Below are 23072 nucleotides of genomic sequence, written 5' to 3' on the forward strand. Positions count from 1 at the left end.
CAACGTCCTGGAAACAAACTCAATTTGTGCCTGGTGTCTCCCCAGCGTTGCTCCATGCCGATCAAGAACCTTACTTATTTCTGCTGGGTCCATTATCTGGTCAGATTGTAATGTCAGGTTTTGTAGAAAGTTCGGACCCAAATGCAGAAAGTTCCAAATTCAAGAGTTTTTAATTGAACAGAAAAAGTCAAAAAAACAACTCCAACAAAGAATGTCCCGTCAAACGGTGAAAAAACTCAACAAAAATGCAGGCTCTTGGCCACAAAACTGAAACAGGAAAAGAGCTGACAAACTAGAGGGCAGTCCAAAGAGTGGTCTAGAGGCAGGCAAGGGTCAGGTCCAAATAAGCAGTCCAAACAGGCAGATAATCCAAATCGGCAGGCAAAATCCAAAAACCAGGTTCACAGGCAGAGTACAAACAAGCAGGTTGGCAGACAGGAAAAGCAGGTAACAACGGTAGATGTGCTCAGAACAAAAGACTGGGACAATCTGACAAACTGGGGCTGACAGAGCACAGAATAAGTAGGCCTAATCATTAGGAGTTAACGGAGTACAGGTGAGCACAAAATGGCCGACAATGACCACATGGAAGCATGACAGGTGAGGGCGGAGTCATTACCCAAAACAAACAAAAGCACATGGTTGCAACACACAAAAAATGTCCAGCAGGTGTCAATGAACATGCAAGGATACTGACAGAGGTGTTCGTCCAGAACTCGCCCAGATTGCCCGTATGGTAGATCCAGCCATGCTGTCACCTCCACTAGAGTCAAGTTCCACTGGCAACCTGATGAGCTTGTTCCTCTTGTGGGTTTACTGCCTTTACAGCACATTCCAGCCAGTAATCTGATTTTAACACTCATCCATGTAATTGCAGCTGCTACCGTGGGATCGTGGTAGCTGGATTTATCTTTAAATCTTGGTTATGGTGACTGTTTTTATTTCTTCTGTTGTTTTCTTGGTGTATGAAGGCCCTGACATTGGTTCACTTGGTGACCAGCATTAGTAACCCATGCGACATTGACTGTATTGTAGTGGAAGCTGGTGGTGATATAAGCAATTTCATCTTTACACATTCATGGACCTTTGTGTCATTCAATTAACAACAGAAAACTGTGGAACACTTTTCAAGTGAACCCTCTTCAGCATGGCCATATTAACTTGTTCAGGGCCCACGGTGAAAAACTTGCTCTTCAGCCCCCATTGACCTGGCCTTTGACATAGGGCCTCTCTACAATATAGGCCCTAAAGACTAGGACCAACCTCAGTTAGTATTGTACTCAACAGGTGCAAATTCTCCATCCTGAGTCATTACATTTCATTATTTTAGTTCCACTCTAGAGCTGTACTTGGTTAAACTAATCTGCAATAGTATATGAGGTTTAAACGATTCAAAATGATCTGGTTATAACATCTAAACTTCTACAAAAGAAAGAGGATTACTTTGCCATGATTACTTTTACATTTGCCATGTGACAGTCTGTGTTTGTCTTTCTGTAGCTCAGCTTCTTAATTTGATTCACTCTAATTTGGTTGAGTAAATGGTACAGCCTGAAGCATCAGTCGTACTTAGTACTCTTTCTCTTTTTCTTCTTCAGATCATGGAAGATTCTGCTCCACGTGCGCGTCGCTCCATGTTCGCGTGCCTGGTGGGAGCATCACAGCTACTGGGTCTGGCGTCGGTGGTGTTGACCGGTGTGTGGATGGGTCACTACCGCGGAGGTTTTGCCTGGGACGGCTCGGCGCGGGAGTTCAACTTGCACCCTTTGTGCATGGTGTTGGGGTTGGTCTTCCTTCAGGGCGATGGTGAGTTCACACTGATCAGTCACTCTAAGAGGAAACTTCAAACTGAACTGATTCCAGTGATAGGTCTATGTAGATCTAGAAGTCACCAGGTTCATCGAAGAATGCTGCATATATGTGATATTTCAATTCCTATTTAATTTCTCAATCCCTGTTTTCCCTAAACATCCTCCACTTCAGAGGACAAAACGTAGTTAGACTAGTAGTAGACTATAAAGGTTCCAGGTTGGATTCAAAGTTGAAATCATGTGGTCACATAATGAGTGCTTTCATTGCTAACACTATTGAAAAAGTAATAGTTAAACAAAGTTAATATATAAAGTATTATAAGTAATGGCCATATTTTTCACAACATTATCCCAAAGTTCTATTTTAATCAGATATTTTATCTACAAAATTACAACCATACATATTTGGTTAAGCTTAACCTAACTTTTAGTTAGCATGTTAACTTGCAAATACTTGCATCCATAATTAGACTCAGAAATGAATGTCCTAACATGCCCTACGGTAATTGGTTGTACAGCAGAGAACATTAAATGCACATGAGATAAACAAAAGCAACAATAGTCCAAGATCATCTATATTGTAGATGATAGATTGTATAGTAGCCATCATTTCATCACAGTCCAGGCAGACATTTAAAATGCATGTGTAACTGTATACCAACAGTTGTAATAAAACAATTGTAAATAAATAGTGAGTACACTGCACATCCCCTGTGTATCCATATATCACCTTTCATATATCCATCAGTCCATGTATTCCACATGGAATGCATGTTACTACATTAGCATTGATCTTAGCATTAATCTCAATGCATTGCTGTGGCAGAGTGGAACTCCCCTATTCATTGACAACACAGCAAAAAGCTGACAAAGATACAGTGATTAAGTGAATCAGGAGTAAAACTTTATTACACGTGTCTGGAATCCATCTTTTGCACTCTGTGTCTACTGGTGATTAAAAATACAAACAATAATCATGTGATGCTTCGCACAAAGTCAGATCAATTGTTGGAGTATATTGTAGGTTGCTTCATGTTTTTTTAACGAGTGAGCTCATGTCTTACTATTAGAATTTTTTTACTGTTTACATTTTTTCTGTTTTATGATCGGCTTGTCAGTTGTGTGTAAAACACATTAAGTTGCACTTATGTGTATGAAAAGTGCTATACAAATAAAGTTTGATTCATTGATTGATTGACCGATTGATAAACCTAAGTACATCCAAATTCATAGGATCACTAAAGTCATTAGAATTGAATCTCCTCTAGGGACCTTGCATATCTGCAGCAAATTTCATAGCAATCTATCCACCAGTTGTCAAGATATTTCACTCAAAACTAAAACTCTCAAACTCATGGTAGCATTAGATGAAATATCAGGGGATCACTAAAGTAAGCAGGGCCTATCCTCTGGAGACCACAAATGTCCATTCCAAATTTCATGGCAACCCATACCCAATACTTGTTGAGATATTTCAGTCTGGACCAAAGTGGTGGACTGACCAGCATTGCTGTCCCTAGAGCCACGTCACTAACATGGCAAAAAACTACTGACAGACTAAACCTGGCTGGTCTCCCATCTAGTTCTTCCAGTAGTCATGGTTACGATGCGTCATTTTGGGATTAATAGAATTGAGTGAAACAGGAAGCAGATGTGAACAGGACAAGGATGATATATTTTCATCAGCCTATTAGTATATGAGTGTGGTTGTGAGTGTACGTATGTGCATAGCCTCAAGCACTGTGACGCTGACCTGCTGTATTAAACTAACATTAACCAGAAACCCCTCAATCCTCGCTCGGATTTATGCTTAGGGAGAAATGGTGTGTTTTGTGTGTGTGTGTGTGTGTGTGTGTGTGTGTGTGTGTGTGTGTGTGTGAGTGTGTGTGTGTGTGTGTGTGTTTGTGACATACCCAGTGAAGCTTTGACAGAGTGGCTCAGCAGGGAATTGAACCAACGGCAGAGGAAGCACCAGTCAGCAAAATGCAGATTCATTCCTTCTGGCTTTTTATAAATTAAATCCACCCTTGATGAAATGAGGCACTTTTTTGTCCATGTAACACTGCTGTTTTATCCCTTCAGGTTTATAATTTTAAACGTATTGAAACTTTGAGCTTTAATTGGCATGTTCTTTGAATTTAGAAAACCCCACTACCATCACAATGATGAAAGCTTTGAAGACCATTTGGACCAGCAATGTAGCTAACCTGACAAAAAGGCAAGTGGGATGGGATAGCACAATGGGGTCACCTCAATTGAACACACATTTTCCCAACGTTGGTATTGGTAGTGGGCTTTTACAATGTTTACAACTTTCAAAACCCATAATGTAGGCAAGATTTCTATGTGCCTCCAAATTTTGACCCATGAATTTGTGCCATGGACCCAAGCGGCAACTGAGGCTTGAGGCCGAAACCAGCACGAACGTACCCTAAAGTGCAATGTCCATGATGGCCACAAGATGTTGTCTTCAATTGTTTCTTATTCAAAACTGTCAACTTCTCTCTAGAAATACAAATTCATTTTTTTCAACTAGTTATTGTGGTCTAAATGGCTAAATTCTGGCCCTGTGATGAGTGTGCTGGTGGGCATTTTGGAAATGATTCCCCTGAAAGTAAGATGTGAAGACTTGATGTTGCACATATAGGCATTGGTTGACAACTGGCTTGTCCAGGACTTACGCCGAGTCTGACTATTGTTGCAATATTTCACTAAATTTAATTACTTGATAATGATACATGTCCTGTTAGCACAGTATAGCTTAAGTAACTAATGTTAGCCCAGGTCCCGACGTCACCAAGTTTGTAAAACCACCATAGTTTTTGAAGACACCCCTTCTTGGTATGACCAGGCCCTTATGCAGTGATGGAAGGTAACCGTACTAATTTAGTTTGGAGGTACTGCTATAAACACACTGCTGCTTCAGTATTAATATTCTACCAATGCCTGATCCTTTCCATAGCTGCTGAACAACTTAGCTTGGAAGTTTTAATTTATCTTAATTAAAATCTCCAATGCTGACACTCCTGCTCCTCAAGATAGAAAACTTTTAAAAAAGGGTAAACTTGCTACTTTTTCGGGTGAGCTGCTGTCTGTATTGTTACTGTCCAGATTTTCTATGACGTATTCATGTTGACTGTTCACGCTGCAGCCAATCTTGGTGACGTCCTTGGTCCCTGAAATGATGACAAAGTGAGATGTCTGTATTTTTCTCCTGTTTAGCGTCACTCCTGCAGCCCTGTGTACTTCTACTAATGGGAGTAATCACATTATTTCAACTGGTTCAACAGAACAGCTGTCTGTTACAGAGCCAGATTGCATTACAGCGATAAAAGCAAAGGTCAGCTGGACATTAGCAAGCCTCAGGGGGGGCCCTCACACACAGACACAAAAAGACACACACACCTCATAGCTTATTTGTTGCCCTAAGCCAATTGCCACACCAATGTGGTTACATGTGACAGCACATATTTTGTCTCTTTCATTTGTACCCACATATCATCTGCATTGTTGGCCACTTTGAATATATATATTTAACACCTGGGTGGTGTAGAGTTGATATAAAGAACAGTACTCATATGATATTGTGACAAATTTGAGGAATCTGGCACACTTGGGTCTTTGTGCTTGCTCTATAAACACTAATTGGCACCTAGCACTGAAGCTGCTTAGTGGAAATGGTACAATGCTGCTGGCTTAGGTAGCCAAAAGAAAGGATTTGAAATGAACACAAGAAGCAATTGTGTGAAGTTCAACCTTTTACTCCGATAAAGGAAAATACATGTATGCTCTCATATTTACACCTTCTACAGTGTATGTGCTGTAATTATCACATTTCATGTGTCTCTCATATGTTCATCATGTCTCACACATTGTCAATCAATCAATCAGACTTTATTTGTATATTGCTTTTCATACATAGTAATGTAACACAGAGTGCTTTACATAGTAAAAAAAACCAAAACCAAAATAAATAAATAAATAATGGCTCAATTAAAACAGGAAGTGAGGAAACGCTTTCATAAGTCTCATAAATGTTAAACACTAGAGGTCGGATAAAAATGTAAAAATTCAGAATACCCAAATAAAATAAAATATTGTAAAATATAATAAATAAAGAATAAAATTCACTGTAAAATAAAGTGGGTAAAACCAGAAATGTAAGGTATTAAAAGGAAAACAAAGATAAGAAGAAAATAAGACATTACTATCTTGCAAAGATATGGACCCCAGGTTGTAAAAGAATACGAATGCATGATTTGAATAGGAGCATATAATGCATTTTAAACAGATATGAACAGCATCCGAATGTTTGGAAAAAATAATGCGCTTAAATTTGCATACAAAAGAATTTATGGAGCTTTTAAGATTTTTGCCAATAGGTGTTCATGGACACTTCAAAACCAACTTTTCCATTGCTTACACAACCTCCTCACAAATAAGCTATGTGACCTTATGCTTTTGAACAATGTTTTAAGAACAAAATTGGAACTCTACAGCTGTGCTAGCATCTCAGTATGATAATCACTATGTTCTCCACTTTAGTTTAGCATGTTAGCATGCTAAAATTGGCCAATTAGCACTAAACACAAAGCACAGCTGAGGCTGATATGAATGTCAGTTTTGCAGGTATTAAACCGAAATAGTGTCATTAAAGTAATTACAAATCATCCTGATAGAGACATGAATATCTCTATATTAGTTTCCTTGTTTTTTAAATGGACATCATTCATTTTTGGTAATATCTCTCTCACCTCTATCTAACTATAACCCCTCCTCACTCTCTCTCCAGCCATCCTGGTCTACAGAGTATTTCGTAATGAGGCGAAGAGGAATGTGAAGATGCTTCATGGCATCATTCATCTGCTTGCCCTCATCATCAGTATCATAGGTAAGAGAGAGAGACGTACCTGTGTGTAAGCTTATACCTGTGTGTGTGTGTGTGTGTGTGTGTGTGTGTGTGTGTGTGTGTGTGTGTGTGTGTGTTTGTGTGTGTGTGTGTGTTTGTGTGTGTGTGTTTGTGTGTGTGTGTGTGTGTGTGTATGTGTGTGTGTGAGAGAGAGAGAGAGAGAGAGAGAGAGAGAGAGAGAGAGAGAGAGAGAGAGAGAGAGAGAGAGAGAGAGAGAGAGAGAGAGAGAGAGAGAGAGAGAGGGCACCTAACATTATATCTGACACCGGGATTTGCATTGTTGAACTCTTAAAGCTATGTGTGTGTGTGTGTGTGTGTGTGTGTGTGTGTGTGTGTGTGTGTGTGTGTGTGTGTGTGTATGTAGGTGTTGTAGCTGTGTTTGACTTCCACAGAGCAGCTAAGATTCCAGACATGTACTCTCTACACAGCTGGTGTGGCATCATTACCATGGTCCTTTTTTGCATACAGGTACACACACACACACACACACACACACACACACACACACACACACACACACACACACACACACACACACACACACACACACACAAACAAACACACACTACAAATCTCAAATGTGGTTTAATACAGTTACACTTTAATCTTGCTCTTTGTTGGTCTCTCACACCAGTGGGTGATGGGTTTATCGTTCTTCCTGTTTCCTGCTGCATCGTCATGGTTACGAGCCTCATACCTCCCCATCCATGTGTTCTGTGGTCTGGCTCTGCTGGTTCTGGCCATAGGAACCAGCCTGCTCGGCATCACAGAGAAACTCCTCTTCAGCATCATGTATGTCTTTATGTCTGTATCTGCCTGTGTCTCCGCTTCCATTATAAAAGCACATATATCCTCATTTACCTCTAATGGTATCAAATCGGGATTGTTATCGTTTTATTTGCACCATTTTTGAGGTATACCTCTCAGAAATTTCTGCCACATCAGTTACAAAATGGAATGGTAAACGTGATAAATATTTCATATCATATATCATATATCAAGTTTAAATCCTGTAGGCAGTTTAGAGAAAGCTGAACTATCTGGTGAGGAGAGCTGAAAGCAGTTGAGCTGTCATTTGAAGACTTAGAGGCTGTGCTGGAAACCCCACAAATCTCTGCTTTCTATAGAGTGCATTACATTTACCCAATGTGTTTGAATGCTGAGTGTGTAAATGTATCCACCACATAGTGCCCTGAAATTCCAAAATTGAATGGAAAAAGTAGTGTCCAAAGCAAATTTCAAGCAATCACCTGGAAACTGCTTTGAGCCAATAAATACTAGTAACTCCCTGTTAAACAGCAAATTGACATTGTTACACTTAGATTTGTACAGATTAATAATATTAGGTATTATGTATTAGTGAGTTTCAGAGGTTCTGTTATATTTGGGCAGAGCAAGGCTAGCTGTATTCCTATTTACAGTGTTTATGCTAAGCTAAGCTAAGCTAAGCGACTGCTGTCCAAAATGTTAAGCTGTTCCTTAAGAATTGATCAGTTCATAGTGATTATTGATTTTGGCCCAATGTCTACAAACCTATCTCCCTTTCTGTCACCCTATGACTCATTGATGTTCCTCTATCTTCTGAATCTTTGACACCCTCTCTGGGCCCAGGCCAACCTACTCTGCGTTCGCCCCAGAAGGAGTTCTGGCCAACGTCTTGGGCATCCTGCTGGTGTGTTTCGGGTTGCTACTGGGGTACTTGATCACCAGGGAGGAGTACAGACGCCCGCCCAACCCAGAAGAGGAGTCTCTGTCTGTCCACTTCAAGACCCTGACAGAAGGCGGGTCACCAACAACGCCCTGACCTCAGTCTAACGTCCCAACAGATTAGCTGTGCTACCAGTCTATGTTAATACTAGTCAGAATTACAAAGTTTCATCTTAATTGGTCATGAGTGTTGCCAGTGGCAAAAAAGACTGAGAGGCGAATTCACAAAGAATCGATTGCGGCCGTTGATAGCACCATGAATTGTGCATCTGTGAACTTCCCCATCCCAAGGTCCAATTCACAAAAGATATTGTGCTAATCACATTACAGGACAAAAATGCCCAGACAGTTTTGCCCTTGTTTTGCGTCTTATCCATGTGGCAAAGTATAAATGTTGCCTTTGTGCCAAGAACACAGTAGGCAGAGAGAAAACAGAACATAGAACAAAATATTTTCATGTCCTGACCAACGGGGTACAGACATTCCACTCAAGGAATTTAAACGTGACATGGTCACTGGAAAGTCTGGATGTAACACCCCTTATAAATGTGCTTCAGTTACCAACTCTCTAAGGACACTAATAATTTCACTCAAACTGCATGTCGCTATTAGCGTCTGTCTTTGCGAATTGGACTGTTTTTCAAATGAAGCTCATTTGCATAGATAAGGGCCAATTTTGCGCCTTAATGACCTAAATTAAATACACGCAAATAGCAAATTAGAACCGAGATGCTCTTTGATTGCTTTGTTTCTTTTTGTCTTGTTTGCGCAGGTTTAGTGGCCGCAAGAGCTGCGCAGTCTTTTTGTGAATTCGCCCCTTAGTTCTCAAAAGTTTTGGTTCAGTGAAGTCATTATATCATGGATAGGAGGCTTTAATCATTGTTACGCTCTACTTTTATCTCACCAACCTTCCATATGATTTCATAGATCACTGAACAAATCATTCACCTTTTACGCAGTTATTTACAATGAATTTTGTAATAATTCATTCATAATGATCAATAGAAGAAGCCTATTAAAGTACAAAGATTATAGTAAAAGGAAAATTGCATCACACCAAATCAGATTCAATATATAAATTGGTTTATATTTTTTTGAGAGATATAAGATGTCCTGATTTTGAATGGCTTCAAGTCCTGTAGGTGCTAAAAGTATTTAGAATTTGCATAAATTCACTTTAAAGCCAGATTTTTGTTTCACGCAAGGGGTTAACTTAAGCTCAGCCATAGATGCCCATGGTGTAGGTTTTTATTTAGTTCAGAGTACAATTTCAAAGAAGATTACTGACTCTTCCTTGACCTTATCTTCATTATTGACAATGTTCACCAGCATCAGGAACTTGTTGGAGTTTGTGTTATACAAACAGTAAATCTCAGTTCTTGCAGTTTCTACATCGTTTGAGGCCTCTGAAGATTTGCATGTATCTGCTACAGGCACTACATAACCCTTTATCGCAGTAACGCAGTATTAAGTATAAATTAAGCTTAAAAGTGTATTCATTTCCAGATGGGCTCTAGCAGTATTGTATTTATGGCCTTGGTCCAAAAACCCAACCCGAACCCATACCCGACCTGTCTGATACTGCTAAATGTGAGACCCAAACCCGATTTATTTCACTTATTACTGACAGTTATTTTTCTCTTTCCACACAATTGCATTTGAAAATAACAAAACCCTAACGTAGACTGAGACCGAACATAGACTAAGACCGCAACAGAAAGGCTCCACCCAACCCGATACTCTACCTCCCAGTACTCAGGCAACACAGTCCTGCATACTGGTCAGATGTTGCCACTATTGTACAGTTTGGCTCTGTTACACATCAAAAGTGAAACTGATGGCAAACATTGCACTGACATTTGACCATCTCCTGGATCTACGTATATTATGTGGGACCACCCATGAGAGATGTTTTGCATTTATCCCAGTGCATAATTCAAAAAACATTTTTGAAGGACAAATAAAGGTCTGCAGTGTCAAAACTGTGTCATAATTGCAAACTTTTGAAAGTTCACTTCAAAATGTAAGAGTTTTTTGTTCTCAGAGGAAACCATCATTAGCATCTCAAGTGATGGCATTTCTAAAGTCATTCACTTTTAAACATCAGAAGGAAAGTTTAACTTTTTGTGAAAATGATTTGCATCACAATACTGTTAGAAGTCAAAGCCCCAAATTATTATTTGCACTAAAATTGTTTTTTCCGATGTCCAACAGTGTCCGTGTCTGATCAATGGCCAGTTGTGAGAAGGAGTTTGCCCACAAAACATAAAGCATAAGCTAAATGTATTTGTGCTCCTGTAAGTTATTTGTGAGTAAGTAGACTGTCTGCTCTGTGTGTATTCAGATGTAAGTTATTAGACTTTGGTTACTTGATGCACTTATATCAATGTTAAAATCATATCTTTGAATGTGTTGAACCAAATCTCAAACATGCAGCTTTTTTTTTGATTTTCTGTTTTGACTTGTGGACTCGCGCCTAATCGAAGCTTTTGCAGACAAGTTGCCTTTGAACTAGCTGTAGCCTGTGTATTTTATATTATTGTATGTTTATATGTGTGTAATTATTCAAAATAAAATCTTAATCTCATTAGAACACTGCACTGTGACTTTTTCTCACCATTGTGATTGGCACCTAGATTTAAACTTCTGATATAACTTTACTGTAGATGTTAAAGCATCATTTAATAAGAATCAATAATAAGAATCATAAGTCAAGCTAGCAGCTCAATGAGGCTATCGCCAGGCACAGTGGTGCTTAGTTAATAATGCTAAAACTAGCATGGCAGCATGCCTAAAATGACAATACTAAAATGCTTAGCAGGTATATTTACCATTTTCACTGTCTTACTTTAGTGCTTTAGTATGCTGATTTTTGCTAATGGTAATGTCATTAGTTTAGAATATTTAGTCTTTAACCAGCTGGACAAATTTAAATTTAATGTTTAAAAATTAAAAAAACTATTTTTTGGACAAAGCCACAGAAGCTACAGCCTTAAAGGACAGATTTACACATTTTCAAGTCTGTCTTAAAACAATAATCAGATATCCATATGAATGGTGGAAGAGGTTTTCCTCACTGTAATCATTCCTCTTGTTCATACTATTAAAAGATCTCGTTCAAATGTGCTTTTAATGGAAGTGTTGGAGGACAAAATCTACATTTAAAAGTAGAAGCTAAGATGCTTCAGCAGTCTGAGTTAGTCATATCAAGTGGATATCTGACACATTTACAGTCTTTTTAGCATCAAATTCCCTCTTTGTGTTTCCCTGTTGAGCTGTGGTGGAAGTATAGTAACAAAAAGAGGGACTTTGGCACTAAAAAGACTGTAACCTTCTTGATTTGACTCATTTGGACTGAAACTTCATTTAGTTTAAGATTTAAATACATTTTTACACAGGAGGAGGACTGTGGATTGTGTCCTCCATTACTGTAAGTGCCTTATGAAGGGAACTTCTATTGGTCAGTATGACAGAGGAATGATTACAGCAAGAAAAAACCTATTTCAATGTTCATTTTGGAACCTGACTTAAAATACCCAGTAAGAGATACAGAGAGATGCACATTTGTCTTTCATTCACCTTTATTCCTGTTTGTAATGTTAATCCAGCAGTCAGTAATTTCACATGAGCTGTTTAAAAACACATTCAAGTTGTTTTAAATGTTTAATAATGACGTTCTTCTTATTGTTGTAACTGTCCTGGATTTGAAATATTAACTTATCATAAACACGGTGAAAAAGCTCACTTACAGGGAACACACTGACCCTGCTCTGCTCCAACAACAGTTTTTTTTTTTTTTTTTTTAAACTTGGGGTTTGGGACCCCTACGTAGGAGCTACAATCCTACCATTTTACATGTACAGCACAACACACAGTTTTATTTATCTGTTGTTTAGCTCTGCAAAGATGTAAATCAACACTGATGCACTATGATCATTTTCATCCAGTCTTGCACATCCAATCATCTTGCTTATATTTCATGACCATAACTGTCCAGGACTGCCACTATTCCAGCAGGCAGACTGTGAAAATGGCTTGCTAACCAGAGTGATTAAGTTTTTATCACATTTTCTCACAGCTGGAGACTCCTGAGCTGTCAGAAAAAAGGGCAGTGGTGAGAGAGACCGTACTGTGACAGAGAGGTCAGAGGTCAAAGGTTTCTTTAGCATCAGCAACTCTGAAATCAAGCTGCTGATTTATTAGAAACAAAATGTACAAAAAACAGGCATTCGTGTGCATAAAATAGTTTTTTTTTTCTTAAATGAAAGCTTAGTTCCACTGTCTGAATGTCATCTGTTAGTCACACCCCATCTCCAAAACTAGCCCCTGTAGGCTACTGTTTGCTAAGCCCCACACTTACTTTCTTACTATGGCTATGACTGTCAAGCTTTTACTATTCAGCAGTTATAGTCGTTTTTGAAAAAATGGGTCCTTAATTTCAGAGGTAGACAAAAGCAGGCTTCTTATGTCAAGCCGTCAACCATTGCATTTTCTGTCTGAAGTAACTTACTAGCAGATTTGATCCGCTGTAGCTAATCAAGCTAACGTTAACCCAAGGAGTTGGCTAAAAAAATGCTGCCTCCACCTGAATTTCATTAAAACGAGAATCGTAATATGTACTTGATTACTTAAAGTTAGTCAAATATCTCCTCCTTTGCTTTTGAAGTAATGCTACTACTAGCTTACCAAGCAAATGTAGGTTAGTAAGCTAGTAGTAACGTAGCATTAAACGGTTTATCCCATTCCTTAAACTTTTACTCTTGTGTTTTTTTGGTTTTGGAAAAGGCTACACAATAACAGACCACCCTCCTAAGTCTTCAGATGTTGAGTATCAATCTTATTAAAGCCACAAGCACAGAAATACAAAGCTTGACCGGCCTGCTCTGTGTGGCTACAGTTGCTAAAGCTATAACTGGATAATGTCTGTCTTGGGTAGGGGTTTAGCAAACATCATCTGCTTACTACAGATAGTAGTAGCCAATCATCAGTTCATGGGACATGTAAGCACTATGTTTCCATGGCAATGAGTGTAAGGGGCTCTGGTATATCAGTAAAGATTCTTGTGGTTTGCATAAATTAGGACAGTTAGGACCAAAAGGTCTTCATAGAAAAAAGAAAAATAACTACATGAAGCAAAACAAAATCTTAAAAGGCATTTTTACAAGATGTTCATTGCAGATTGATGCCATCATACACAAGCAGGAACGATAACTCTTCTTTTTTGTCTCTTTGAAAACAGGGTTCAGAGTTAGAAACCCTCAAAATAAACATGTAAAGGCAAATCCAAAAGGAATATACAGTTTTAAGAGAAACAATATTTATACAGTTTAATACAGACATAACTTAAAAAAGATAAATATCACTTATTTTTGTTATATATACAGCAAGTCAGTGCTTATTCAATGACAGCATCATCCTAGTTTCTCAAACTATGGCTTGGGACTAGGTCACTGACCAGCGTCTGACTGGCACAAGTTTTGGAGCCTGGATCCTGTTGTGACTGTCTCCAGGTTTCCTGTCATTGTATCATTTAAGCGCTTTCAAACTTAAAAGAGAATATTTATTAAAGGCGTACGGAGCAGACAGAGGTGATAGTGGTGCTTTTGTGTCTGTCTGACTGGATGTCACTGCCTAGAGTTGCAGACATGAACTTGGCAAAAAAACTCTAGAGCAGTGCCTTAGTAAAAGGTAAGCTACATAGATGATGGGATGAAAACTTTTCTTTAAAGCACTTCCTCCTTATCTTCCTCTTCTTCCTTGTGCTATGTAATGGCAGGAACACTCGCCCTTCCCTCATTCCTTTTGTTGTTGCTTCTTTCCTTTGTCTCTGGCTAAGTAACTGACCGATCTGACCTTTGACATGCATATCAAACTTATATGTTTAATTTCTTCCGCTTCTTCTGTTCTCTTCTGAGCAATAAAGGAGTCGATATGTTTCTAATGAAGTGCTTATCTTTCCAAAAGTGAGAATCCGAAAAGCCAGTCCGCTTCATGCAACGATTGGCCAGGTGTGCGTAGGGGAAATGTAAGCAAAATTTGAACTTCTCTCTCAAGCTCTCATTGACTTAAAGTGTCTACTGTTATCCCCATTTGAACGATTATTGCGTCTTGTTCCTCTGTACGTCATTGTTTTACAAACTACACGCTGTACAAACTAGTTAGTTTCAAGCATAGTCTGGCCTAATAATTCCATAGGCCTGGTGGATCTTGGAATATACAAGTGCGTTGACTTCTTAAACACTCTTGTGTCTGACTTTACATTTAAACTTTTCTTTATACATTGGACTCTACAAAGGGTCTTTTTGGTTTGACAGGAGAGGTTGGGCCTTTCTGTCTGTCAGTCGGTCTGTCTGAGCAGTTATGGATCACCGGCAGCGTTCGAGCCAGCTTCACGTCAAGGTAGGAGGGATTCTGACCGGCAACCTGCACCGAGCCTTCACCCTGAGGACTGTTGCCCGGCAGCATCCCATAGTAGTCGAGCTGGTTGTCATGTAGGAGGTGACCGTTGTGGGCGTTGTTGTTGCTGCGGTTGTGGTAGGCGATGGAGAAGGGCTGTGTTTGATTGAAGTCTCCTTGATTGGCGGGAGTTTTGCTAGGCGAGGTGACGACCGTGTCCACTGATGATACAGCCCAGGAGCGAGAGGGGCTGAGGCAGGATGCAGAACTAGCAGGACCTTGTTGCGGGTACTGCGGGTGGACCCTCACCTTCTTGTCGATAACACCCATAAAAGGAGTGTTCCTAGACGAACGGCCTGCTTCCCCAGGGTAAGTCCCACCTCCTACCATGCATATTTCCGTTTGGGGAGAGGAGATCAGAAAGAGATCGTCATGGAAACCAGTAACCCCTCCCACAGAGGCCAGATCAGAAGGTACATCCATGTGCTGGGCAGAGGCAGAGGTCCTGAAGCCTGGGCCTAGATTAGTTGGCTGGCCCCCAGTGAGGCTTCCACTGCTTGTGGAAAAACGAACACTGACATTCTGGGGGTGGATGAGAGGCCTGGGGGGAGGAGCAGGCGAAGAGGCTGGGTGGGCACTCAGCGGGCGTCGTAGTCCGCCATGGTGCTGGTATTGATAATCATGTGATGGTGGGAGGGTCTCAGGAGGCCCCAGTGTTGCCTCAGTAACTTCCATGGGGTAGTACGCTGCTTTGGATTGGTTGCGGCTAAACTGATGGGCCTGGCCAAATCTATTAATCCCCACCCTCTCCCCTCCTGCCCCTCTCCCATAGCCAGATGCAGGTCTTGCCTGGCAAACGAGGTCAACATCCACATCTTCTAGTGGATATGAAGCTCCAGAACTCAGACCCGCCTGGACCTGCAGGTTAGGCCTGATATCTAAGGGGCTCAGGCACATGCCTTCCCCCAACTCAGCAAGTTCTTGGGGCAGCTGACCAAACTGGGAGTAGGCAGAGCTTCCCAAAGCCATGTTGGAATGGGCTGAGGAACTGGGCTGACTGGTTCTGACAACTTGGGCTTTGGTTGGTTGATGCCACTGGCTGTGGACAGGGTTCTCCTTTTGGAAATATCTCTGACTGGCCTGATGGTGGTGCTGCTGAGCTCCCTGGTTCTGGTCTGAGTGGTGGAGAGCTGAGACAGATTGTGGATGGTGGTGTAGACCCCCAGTTCCTGACAATGCAGGCATACTTTCTGACATTGGGCTGCCTCGCTGCTGATGCTGCCCTGGGGAGGTAGGAGGGCTGAAACGATAGGATGAAGGAGGAGGAGGCGCAGCGTGAAAGGGAGAAGAGGAGGAAGGGGAGTGGGTGGGACTGGGGACGTGACGATACAGGTGAGTGGGGGAAAGGGAGGGAGGTGATTGCACCCCTGGGTGGCAGTAACTGTCAAGGCTTTGAACTGCTGGTGGAGGGTGGAAGGAGGACAAGGGTGGGTGAGCATCTCCGTCCCTGTGACCTCCCTCCTCCTTCCCCTCCTCGCCTTCCTCCTCCTCCTCTTCCTCGGTAAGCCCCTCTCTGTCCTGCACCTGCTGACAACCTGAATCTCTGCTCCTGGCCTCGCTGATGGACTTGGTCACATTTTGCTGATAAACATGATGTGATGAATGTGGCTGGGGGTCTTGTTGTTGTGCAGCCTGCCGACACTCTTCTTTAACCCGGGACAGCAGGCGCTGGATCTCCCGGTTGGATGGGCAGAGGCGACTGGCCTCAATCAGGTCCTCAAGGGCTGCATGGAACTGTCTGATAGGTGAGAGAGAGTGAAAGATGGAACAGAAGAATTTCAGAAGAAGGCATAAAGAGAGGGTGTCAATCAATCTGGGGGTCCAAACGGACTCTTTCTACAAGCTGAATGGATTTTGTCTTAGCCCTCACTACTACCTACAAACATTTCAGTACCCAGGCTGCCAGCAAGCCCTCTGTAGTGCCTCCCCAATAGCACTGTTAGATCAAGAGAATGGAAGGCAAAGGGGAGTACAGTTCTTACAGAAAATCATTTATTGGGACCCCAACAAGCAGAAGAACAGTGTACTCCTGATTGAGGTCCAGTTTTCTTGACATGTGGGTAAAGATCGATTAGGACAATAAAGTGGAGCTGCATCTGTGCAGCTCTTCCTCACTTTAATCAACAATTTCTCACATTGGTCACCTACAAACTCGCTACTATCCAAGAAAATCCATTTGACACACACCATCTATGAACCAGGAAGATCTATTTTCTCTTCACAGGAAGTAAGGTTGGAGTAATGTGAAGCTCAAGAGGCTACGAAGCTCCCAAACTCCCCAAAAAAGGCACAGTCTCTAAACTCATTGACTTTCAGCTGGACATCAATACACAGACTCTCTTATCAGATAACCACAGAATGGCTCATGATATGGTTAGGGTTATTTTGTTCTGTTCAATCACATGACGCTATGTTGCTATGGTTACCTGCGGCTGCGTTTGGCGCGAGCTCTGGCGTAAAAGGCCTCATAAGATTTGGCTTTTAGCTCCAGTGCCCTGGTAGCAAACTCCTCAGCAAGGGCAAAATCCTGCATGGAAAAAAATCAATATATGATGGTAAATAAAGAGATAAAGTGAAAAACAAAACATTCTTGACATCAAAGCAAAGCACATCATGGGTTGGAATTAAATTAGGCGTCATCTTTAAAAATGGACTGTATGTGAGTGTGTGTGAGAGAGAGAGAGAGAGACACTCACATTCATCTTGCGGCGGCAGCGTGACAGGTTCAGGAGCACACACACTTTCAGCTGTCTAAATGTCTTCAGCTCGTCTCCTGGAAACTTCTGGAGAGCCGACTGGTAGGAGTGAGCAGCTTCCCTCACTTTACCTTGCTACAAATAGACACACACACACAGACAAAAAAAATGCTTACAATATCAAATAAATGTGTGCGCGTCTGGTTAAATGTGTGTATCTGTGTGTGTTACCTTGTACAGTCTGTCTCCTTCTTGGATTAGTTTACTGAGAAGAACCATTAAGATGTCTGGTTTAGAGGTCGCCATGGCCCAGGTGGCTGGTCCTAGAAACACATACACACACACAGTAGTACTACTTGTAAATCCGAATAAAGCCACGGTCATGGTGTCAAATGCTTATACATGTAAGTCTTTTTTTTTTCTTTTCTTTTTTTACCTATCTTGGCTCCCTTTTTGAGCAGAGCAATAACTGCTGAAGTGTTTCTGCAGCCGACCGCTCGGTCCAGAGGACGCATCCCGCTAGAGTCCACATGCTCCACAGATGCACCGTGATCCACCAGGTGCTGCACCTAAAACAGAGAAGGACACGAACAAGGGCGATGTTTAGCATGTTTTATTGATTTACATTTACATTTTGTCATTCATCCAAAGCTGCTTAGAAGCATGGCAACAAACTCAATTGTAGGGGGGGGCAGTGCCTCAAAAGAGATGTGGTACAAATTCTCAAGTAGCTGACCAGGTACAAGTGCAATGGGAACGATTTTAAGCAGAGGTTGTTTTTTTTTTTTAAATAAGAAACAACTGAAAGTATATAAATGGATAATAAATACCCACAAACAACAAGAAAGTAGTGCAATAATCAACAAAATGCAAAAAGGTTAAAAGGGCTTAAGTGTTGAGGTGTTTCTTGAATTCACCAATGGAGTCAGCAGACCTTGTGTAGGTGGGTAGTTCATTCCACCTTTGTGGAACCAAAAAGAACAAGAAAAATCTATATAGTGATTTCTTACCAGGTAGTGACAGTACAACCAGACATTGTTCTTTTACAGACCAAGGCGGACAGGAGGGGGCTTACAGTTTGATGAGTGACTTAATATAAGAGGGTGCAATTTCATTGGTCAACTTGTAGGCAAGCATCAAAGCTGTGAACTTGATGCGAGCTGCAATCTGGAGCTTGTGGAGGTTGACGAATAGAGGTGTGACACGAGCTTGTGTAGGTTAGTTGAACACCAGAAGCACAGCTGCATTCTGAATCATTAGAGGTTTAGCAGTGCATGCTGGTAGTCCAACCAGATTTAAGTAAACTTTCTTTTTTTGTTGCAAAATCTCTTTATTATTAAGAATTCTTGGCCAAATACAATGACGACTTTGTGTGTTTTACGCACCACTTCTGGGTCACCACAGAAGGCAGCCAGATCCAGAGGTGTCCGTCCACTGCGGTCAGCGTGTGTCGTGGCCGCACCCCTCTCCACCAGCTCTGTGACCAATGGGAGCTGGCCTTTCAGACACGCCCAGCTCAGTGCCGTTAACCCTTCTCTGTCGATCTGGTCAAGTGAGGCTCCTTGAAACAGGAATACAGAGACAGAGAGATTCTCATTGTCCATTCGGGTTAGAGATGCTCTTGGGGTCAGAGGTCTGTATCGGAACTAGAGAAGGGCTTAAACTGTGTGAATAAATCAGCAAAATTCTGTCCCATATACTATAAATTCTTAAATAAAAGGTATTCAAATCACGTCCAAATTGCTTCTCCAAACTATTCCACAAAGGTTCATGTGGCTGTAGGTTTTCATTTTAACCAAGCACGAGCACACCAGGCTTGACTCAGCTTTAATCAGCTGATCTCAGTCTTCACACAGCTGATTGGTCAAATTGTGTACCAGCAAGTACTGGATCCAAGTCTATTTCCTTGTATGTCCCTCTCAATTTTTACGTGCCCAATCTGGAAATCCAGTCTGCCTTCCTCTCAAGGAGCAGTTTCTGTAAATACTTAGACTTTAAAGGAAGAGACTGGGTGATTAATTTCTATAAAATGTGCTGCTGCATTAAAAGTACAAGGACAGAGGGGATTCTGTGCTTGGAAAGGCTTTTACTGGGAAAGCAAAAGTGCTTAATTGACGTTATCCTTACAACAATAAACTAGAAATACAACCTCGTAGTAGTATGTGTCCACCAACCAGTTAAGTTGGAGTTTACATCCAGACGTCTGTCTAGACTCATATAATATTTGTAGAAAATAATTTGAGGGAATTTAAGGGTATTCAGTGTATTTTTTGGTTAAATAGAAGTAGAATTTCCAGTGAGAAACTTGCTGTCGTCAGAGACTATTTTTACAGAGGAGCACAGAGGAGTGATAGAGAGCTTCAGCACATGGTGCAACCATAATCACCTGAAGCTGAATACCAACAAAACCAGTGAGCTTGTGGTGGACCACCAGAGGAACAGGAGGCCCCCTGTTCTGGTTGTTCATCCAGGAAGAGGAAGAGAAGAGGGTGGACTCATACAAGTACTTCAGGAAAGCAAAATGGAAAAAGCTACGAATTCTAAAATGTGGATGACTCACAAACATCTTCAACCCAGCAGCACAGAAGATCTACACAATTACCACAGTTTAAAGGTGGACACCCAAGATTAATGTCACCAATTGAGTATCTGACCAAATGTGAAATATGGTCACAACCTCTCCTTCTGTTTCCTGAGTTATGGCATTGGATAATCGCCAGAAAAGTACTTTTGTATAACATAATGGTGTCACAGTGAAGCTGACCATTGACCTTTTGGATATAAAATCTGATATCACTTCAGAATTTTACCCTATTAGGCATTTGTGTGAAACTTTGAAATAATTAAGTGTATGAATTCTTTAGTTATGGCATGATTTGATGTCACAGTGACATTTGACCACCAAATTCTTATCAGTTCCTCTTTGAATCCAAGTGGATGTTTGTGCCAGATGTAATAAAATACCCTCCAGATGTTCCTGAGATAGTGTTCAAACTGAGTACAATGTAAAAATATGCAAAGTAGAAGCAATTGGGAATAAGTTATAAATGAAAACTGTATTTTTGTCAGAGCAGCAGAGTGTTAAGAAGTGTTAAAATAGCATGGACTGCAAATTAAAACAGGCACAGAATTATGGCCTGTTTCAAATTCAGATCTGTTCTTTCTGCAGTTGAGCTACATAAAGGTAATGTTTCATTTCATCAGGTGAAATGAATATCATTCATGGTCTCATTGTGTTGTTGGCGTTGTTGCTACTGAATGGTGAGGTGGTTGCTTACCATGATCAAGCAGCAGCTGGGCGGTGGTCATATGACCCTCTGAGGCTGCCGTCATCAGCGCTGTTCGACCCTGCTGGTCGACCGTGTTCACCTCAGCGCCGTGATTCAACAACAACTCCGCCACCTGAGCCAGAGACACGCAGGGAGACCGAGACTTCACATGTTTGGAGCAGGAATCAAAATAAAGGTGTTTGGGGGTGATGGTGTATGTGTGTTATAGCGTACCTGCCAGTGGCCCCGTCTCACTGCACTGAAGAGCGGTGCGACACCTCGCCTGTTGCCTTGCCCAACAGCGCCCCCCTGATCCAACAGGAGCCTGCAGACTGACAGCCTGCCCCTGCCTGCTGCTGCTGTCAGAGCTGAAGGAGAGACAGATGTTACTTTAATGCCAATAAAGCTTTTGAATTAAGTTGAACTGAATTTAGAGAAAGAGAAACAGAGAGACAGAAAAACAAACAGGTGAAACAGGTTCCTAACAGCTCCAATTGGCAATGAGGTAAAAATTCAAACCTGATGGTTCTTACTGAGCAAACAACCATGTCATTGTTTGTTTTGTTAAAAGGTTTAAATCAAACAAATGATGAATACTAGTGAAAATAAAATGGTGAAAATGATGTGTAAATTAGGGAGAGGAAAGAAGCCATTTCAGTAACCATTCACACTGTCACAAATATACAGTACACAGTATGATATGATGTGATATGAAAAAATAAGCTATTTCAATTTTGCTCTACTTGTTCCAAAATAAGACATGAGATGATCTGGAAGGTTTCCCTCTTTGTATTGTATCTTGTATATACAATTATGTCACATTAATACCATATAGCATAAGAAGAAGCTGTGGAAAATCTGCTTGTCTATGCTGCGTCACAGTATGGAGAGTATAGATAGATTGAAGAGTAATAAAAGATTGGGTTGCTGCTCTTTCTAATTTAAGTTCTCATCGATTATGATTGTGAGGAATTTAGTGGCTGAGACATTTCATCATTCTCAAGTGAGATCTTTGATTCATTTTTGCAATATTCATAAAAAAAAAAAGTAACGATACATTTGCTTCAAACCATTGAATATCAAACCATCTTTAATTTATGACAACCCGTTGACACAGTACTTTAGTATTTGTAGAAGCATTAGCTGTATTTTGTTATGAAACTGGTAAACTGAGGCAATTGTTCTTTAGGTCATTTGCACTGTACTGCACACTTTTCTCCACTAGATGTCAGTGATGTGCAGCTCAGCAGCTACTGACTGAACACAGTCATTCTTACGTACTATTTGGCAGTTTTGAATGCAGCACAAATGAAAAATGTGAGCCAGTCAACCAAAATATTGAGAGTGATGTGTTAGTGTCACATTAGATACACACCATAACATAACATCAAACTTGTAAAATATACCACAAACATAATGTTTTTTCACCATCTATTAGCTCCAGTTTGCTGCTTTCCTTTAGTTGTCTTTGAATGTAACATACATACATAATGACTAGTAACATACACAATGATTAAACTTCTGTTGTTGTGCAGGATTGTAGTGGTAGTGCAGTGTTTTGATAATAACAAATACTAACATTGAACAGAAAGTCTTGCAGTATCTTGAATTCAGTTTTTAACCAAACGTCACCTAGAAATTTCAGGATTTTTAAAACTATGACTTGCTGTGTTGCCTTCAAGTGTTCACTATAGCTTACAGTAAACAGAAATATGCTTCCAATTAGAGGAAGAGAATGGAAAACGTAAATGAGCAACAGAATATGCACCAGAGTGCCTCTAAACTGGTGTGGATTACCGTATGATTTTAACATGAGTCGTGGGTCTAAGCCTGCACATGCTGTGTTTCCAGGCTAATACATGCTGAAGTTGTTTGTGTGTTTATGTGTATCTGATAAACTCCACTTTTTGTTTTTAAATACAGACATTTCAAAATAACACATTTTAGAGCTGTAATCATAATACCGTGAAACCGTGATATGTTTGCCTAAGGTTATCATACCGTCAGAATCTCATGCCGGCCCATGCCTAGTAGTAACATGTAAGAAGTAATGAGTAGTAAAGTAGGAATTATGCAGTATGAGTATTAGTTGTTGCAGTACCTGTCTCTCCCCACAGGCTGTCAGGTATGTTGATTTCAGGTCTCTCTTCTTCATCTGTGTCTTCCTCTGGAAGATCCAGGAGGTACGACACAATCTACACAAACACACAATACGAAATGTTAC

At 40.8% G+C, this 23072-nt stretch overlaps 2 protein-coding genes across 2 annotated transcripts in view; one reads left to right on the forward strand and one right to left on the reverse strand.

Moving 5' to 3' along the window:
• The first annotated feature begins 1601 nt into the window (after positions 1–1601).
• Positions 1602–8524, forward strand: LOC133999797 (transmembrane ascorbate-dependent reductase CYB561). The gene is made up of 5 exons (XM_062439113.1): positions 1602–1806; positions 6604–6702; positions 7085–7188; positions 7355–7512; positions 8332–8524. The coding sequence occupies exons 1-5, from the start codon at positions 1602–1604 to the stop codon at positions 8522–8524; spliced, it is 759 nt and encodes a 252-aa protein (XP_062295097.1).
• A 5993-nt stretch (positions 8525–14517) lies between these two features.
• tanc2a (tetratricopeptide repeat, ankyrin repeat and coiled-coil containing 2a) overlaps positions 14518–23072 on the reverse strand; it is a 33728-nt gene continuing 25173 nt past the window's right edge. The window contains exons 20-28 of the mRNA XM_062439082.1: positions 22950–23043; positions 21083–21216; positions 20858–20981; positions 18965–19140; positions 18016–18148; positions 17811–17902; positions 17580–17714; positions 17310–17410; positions 14518–16621 (exon numbers count right to left, since the gene is read on the reverse strand). Coding sequence (XP_062295066.1) covers positions 14701–16621; positions 17310–17410; positions 17580–17714; positions 17811–17902; positions 18016–18148; positions 18965–19140; positions 20858–20981; positions 21083–21216; positions 22950–23043 — 2910 coding nt within the window. The 3' untranslated portion in view covers positions 14518–14700. The remainder of the gene's footprint in view (positions 16622–17309; positions 17411–17579; positions 17715–17810; positions 17903–18015; positions 18149–18964; positions 19141–20857; positions 20982–21082; positions 21217–22949; positions 23044–23072) is intronic.

The sequence above is a fragment of the Scomber scombrus genome, chromosome 18 (genome assembly GCF_963691925.1).
Source record: "Scomber scombrus chromosome 18, fScoSco1.1, whole genome shotgun sequence".
Classification (NCBI taxonomy): domain Eukaryota; kingdom Metazoa; phylum Chordata; class Actinopteri; order Scombriformes; family Scombridae; genus Scomber; species Scomber scombrus.

What these genes read in the sequence shown, in the direction of transcription:
- LOC133999797 (XM_062439113.1), top strand. Translation starts at nt 1,602, where the DNA reads ATGGAAGATTCTGCTCCACGTGCGCGTCGCTCCATGTTCGCGTGCCTG. An exon ending in CCTCATCATCAGTATCATAG is followed by an intron (nt 6,703 to 7,084) that starts GTAAGAGAGAGA and finishes GTGTGTATGTAG; the next exon opens with GTGTTGTAGCTGTGTTTGAC. An exon ending in AAACTCCTCTTCAGCATCAT is followed by an intron (nt 7,513 to 8,331) that starts GTATGTCTTTAT and finishes CTCTGGGCCCAG; the next exon opens with GCCAACCTACTCTGCGTTCG.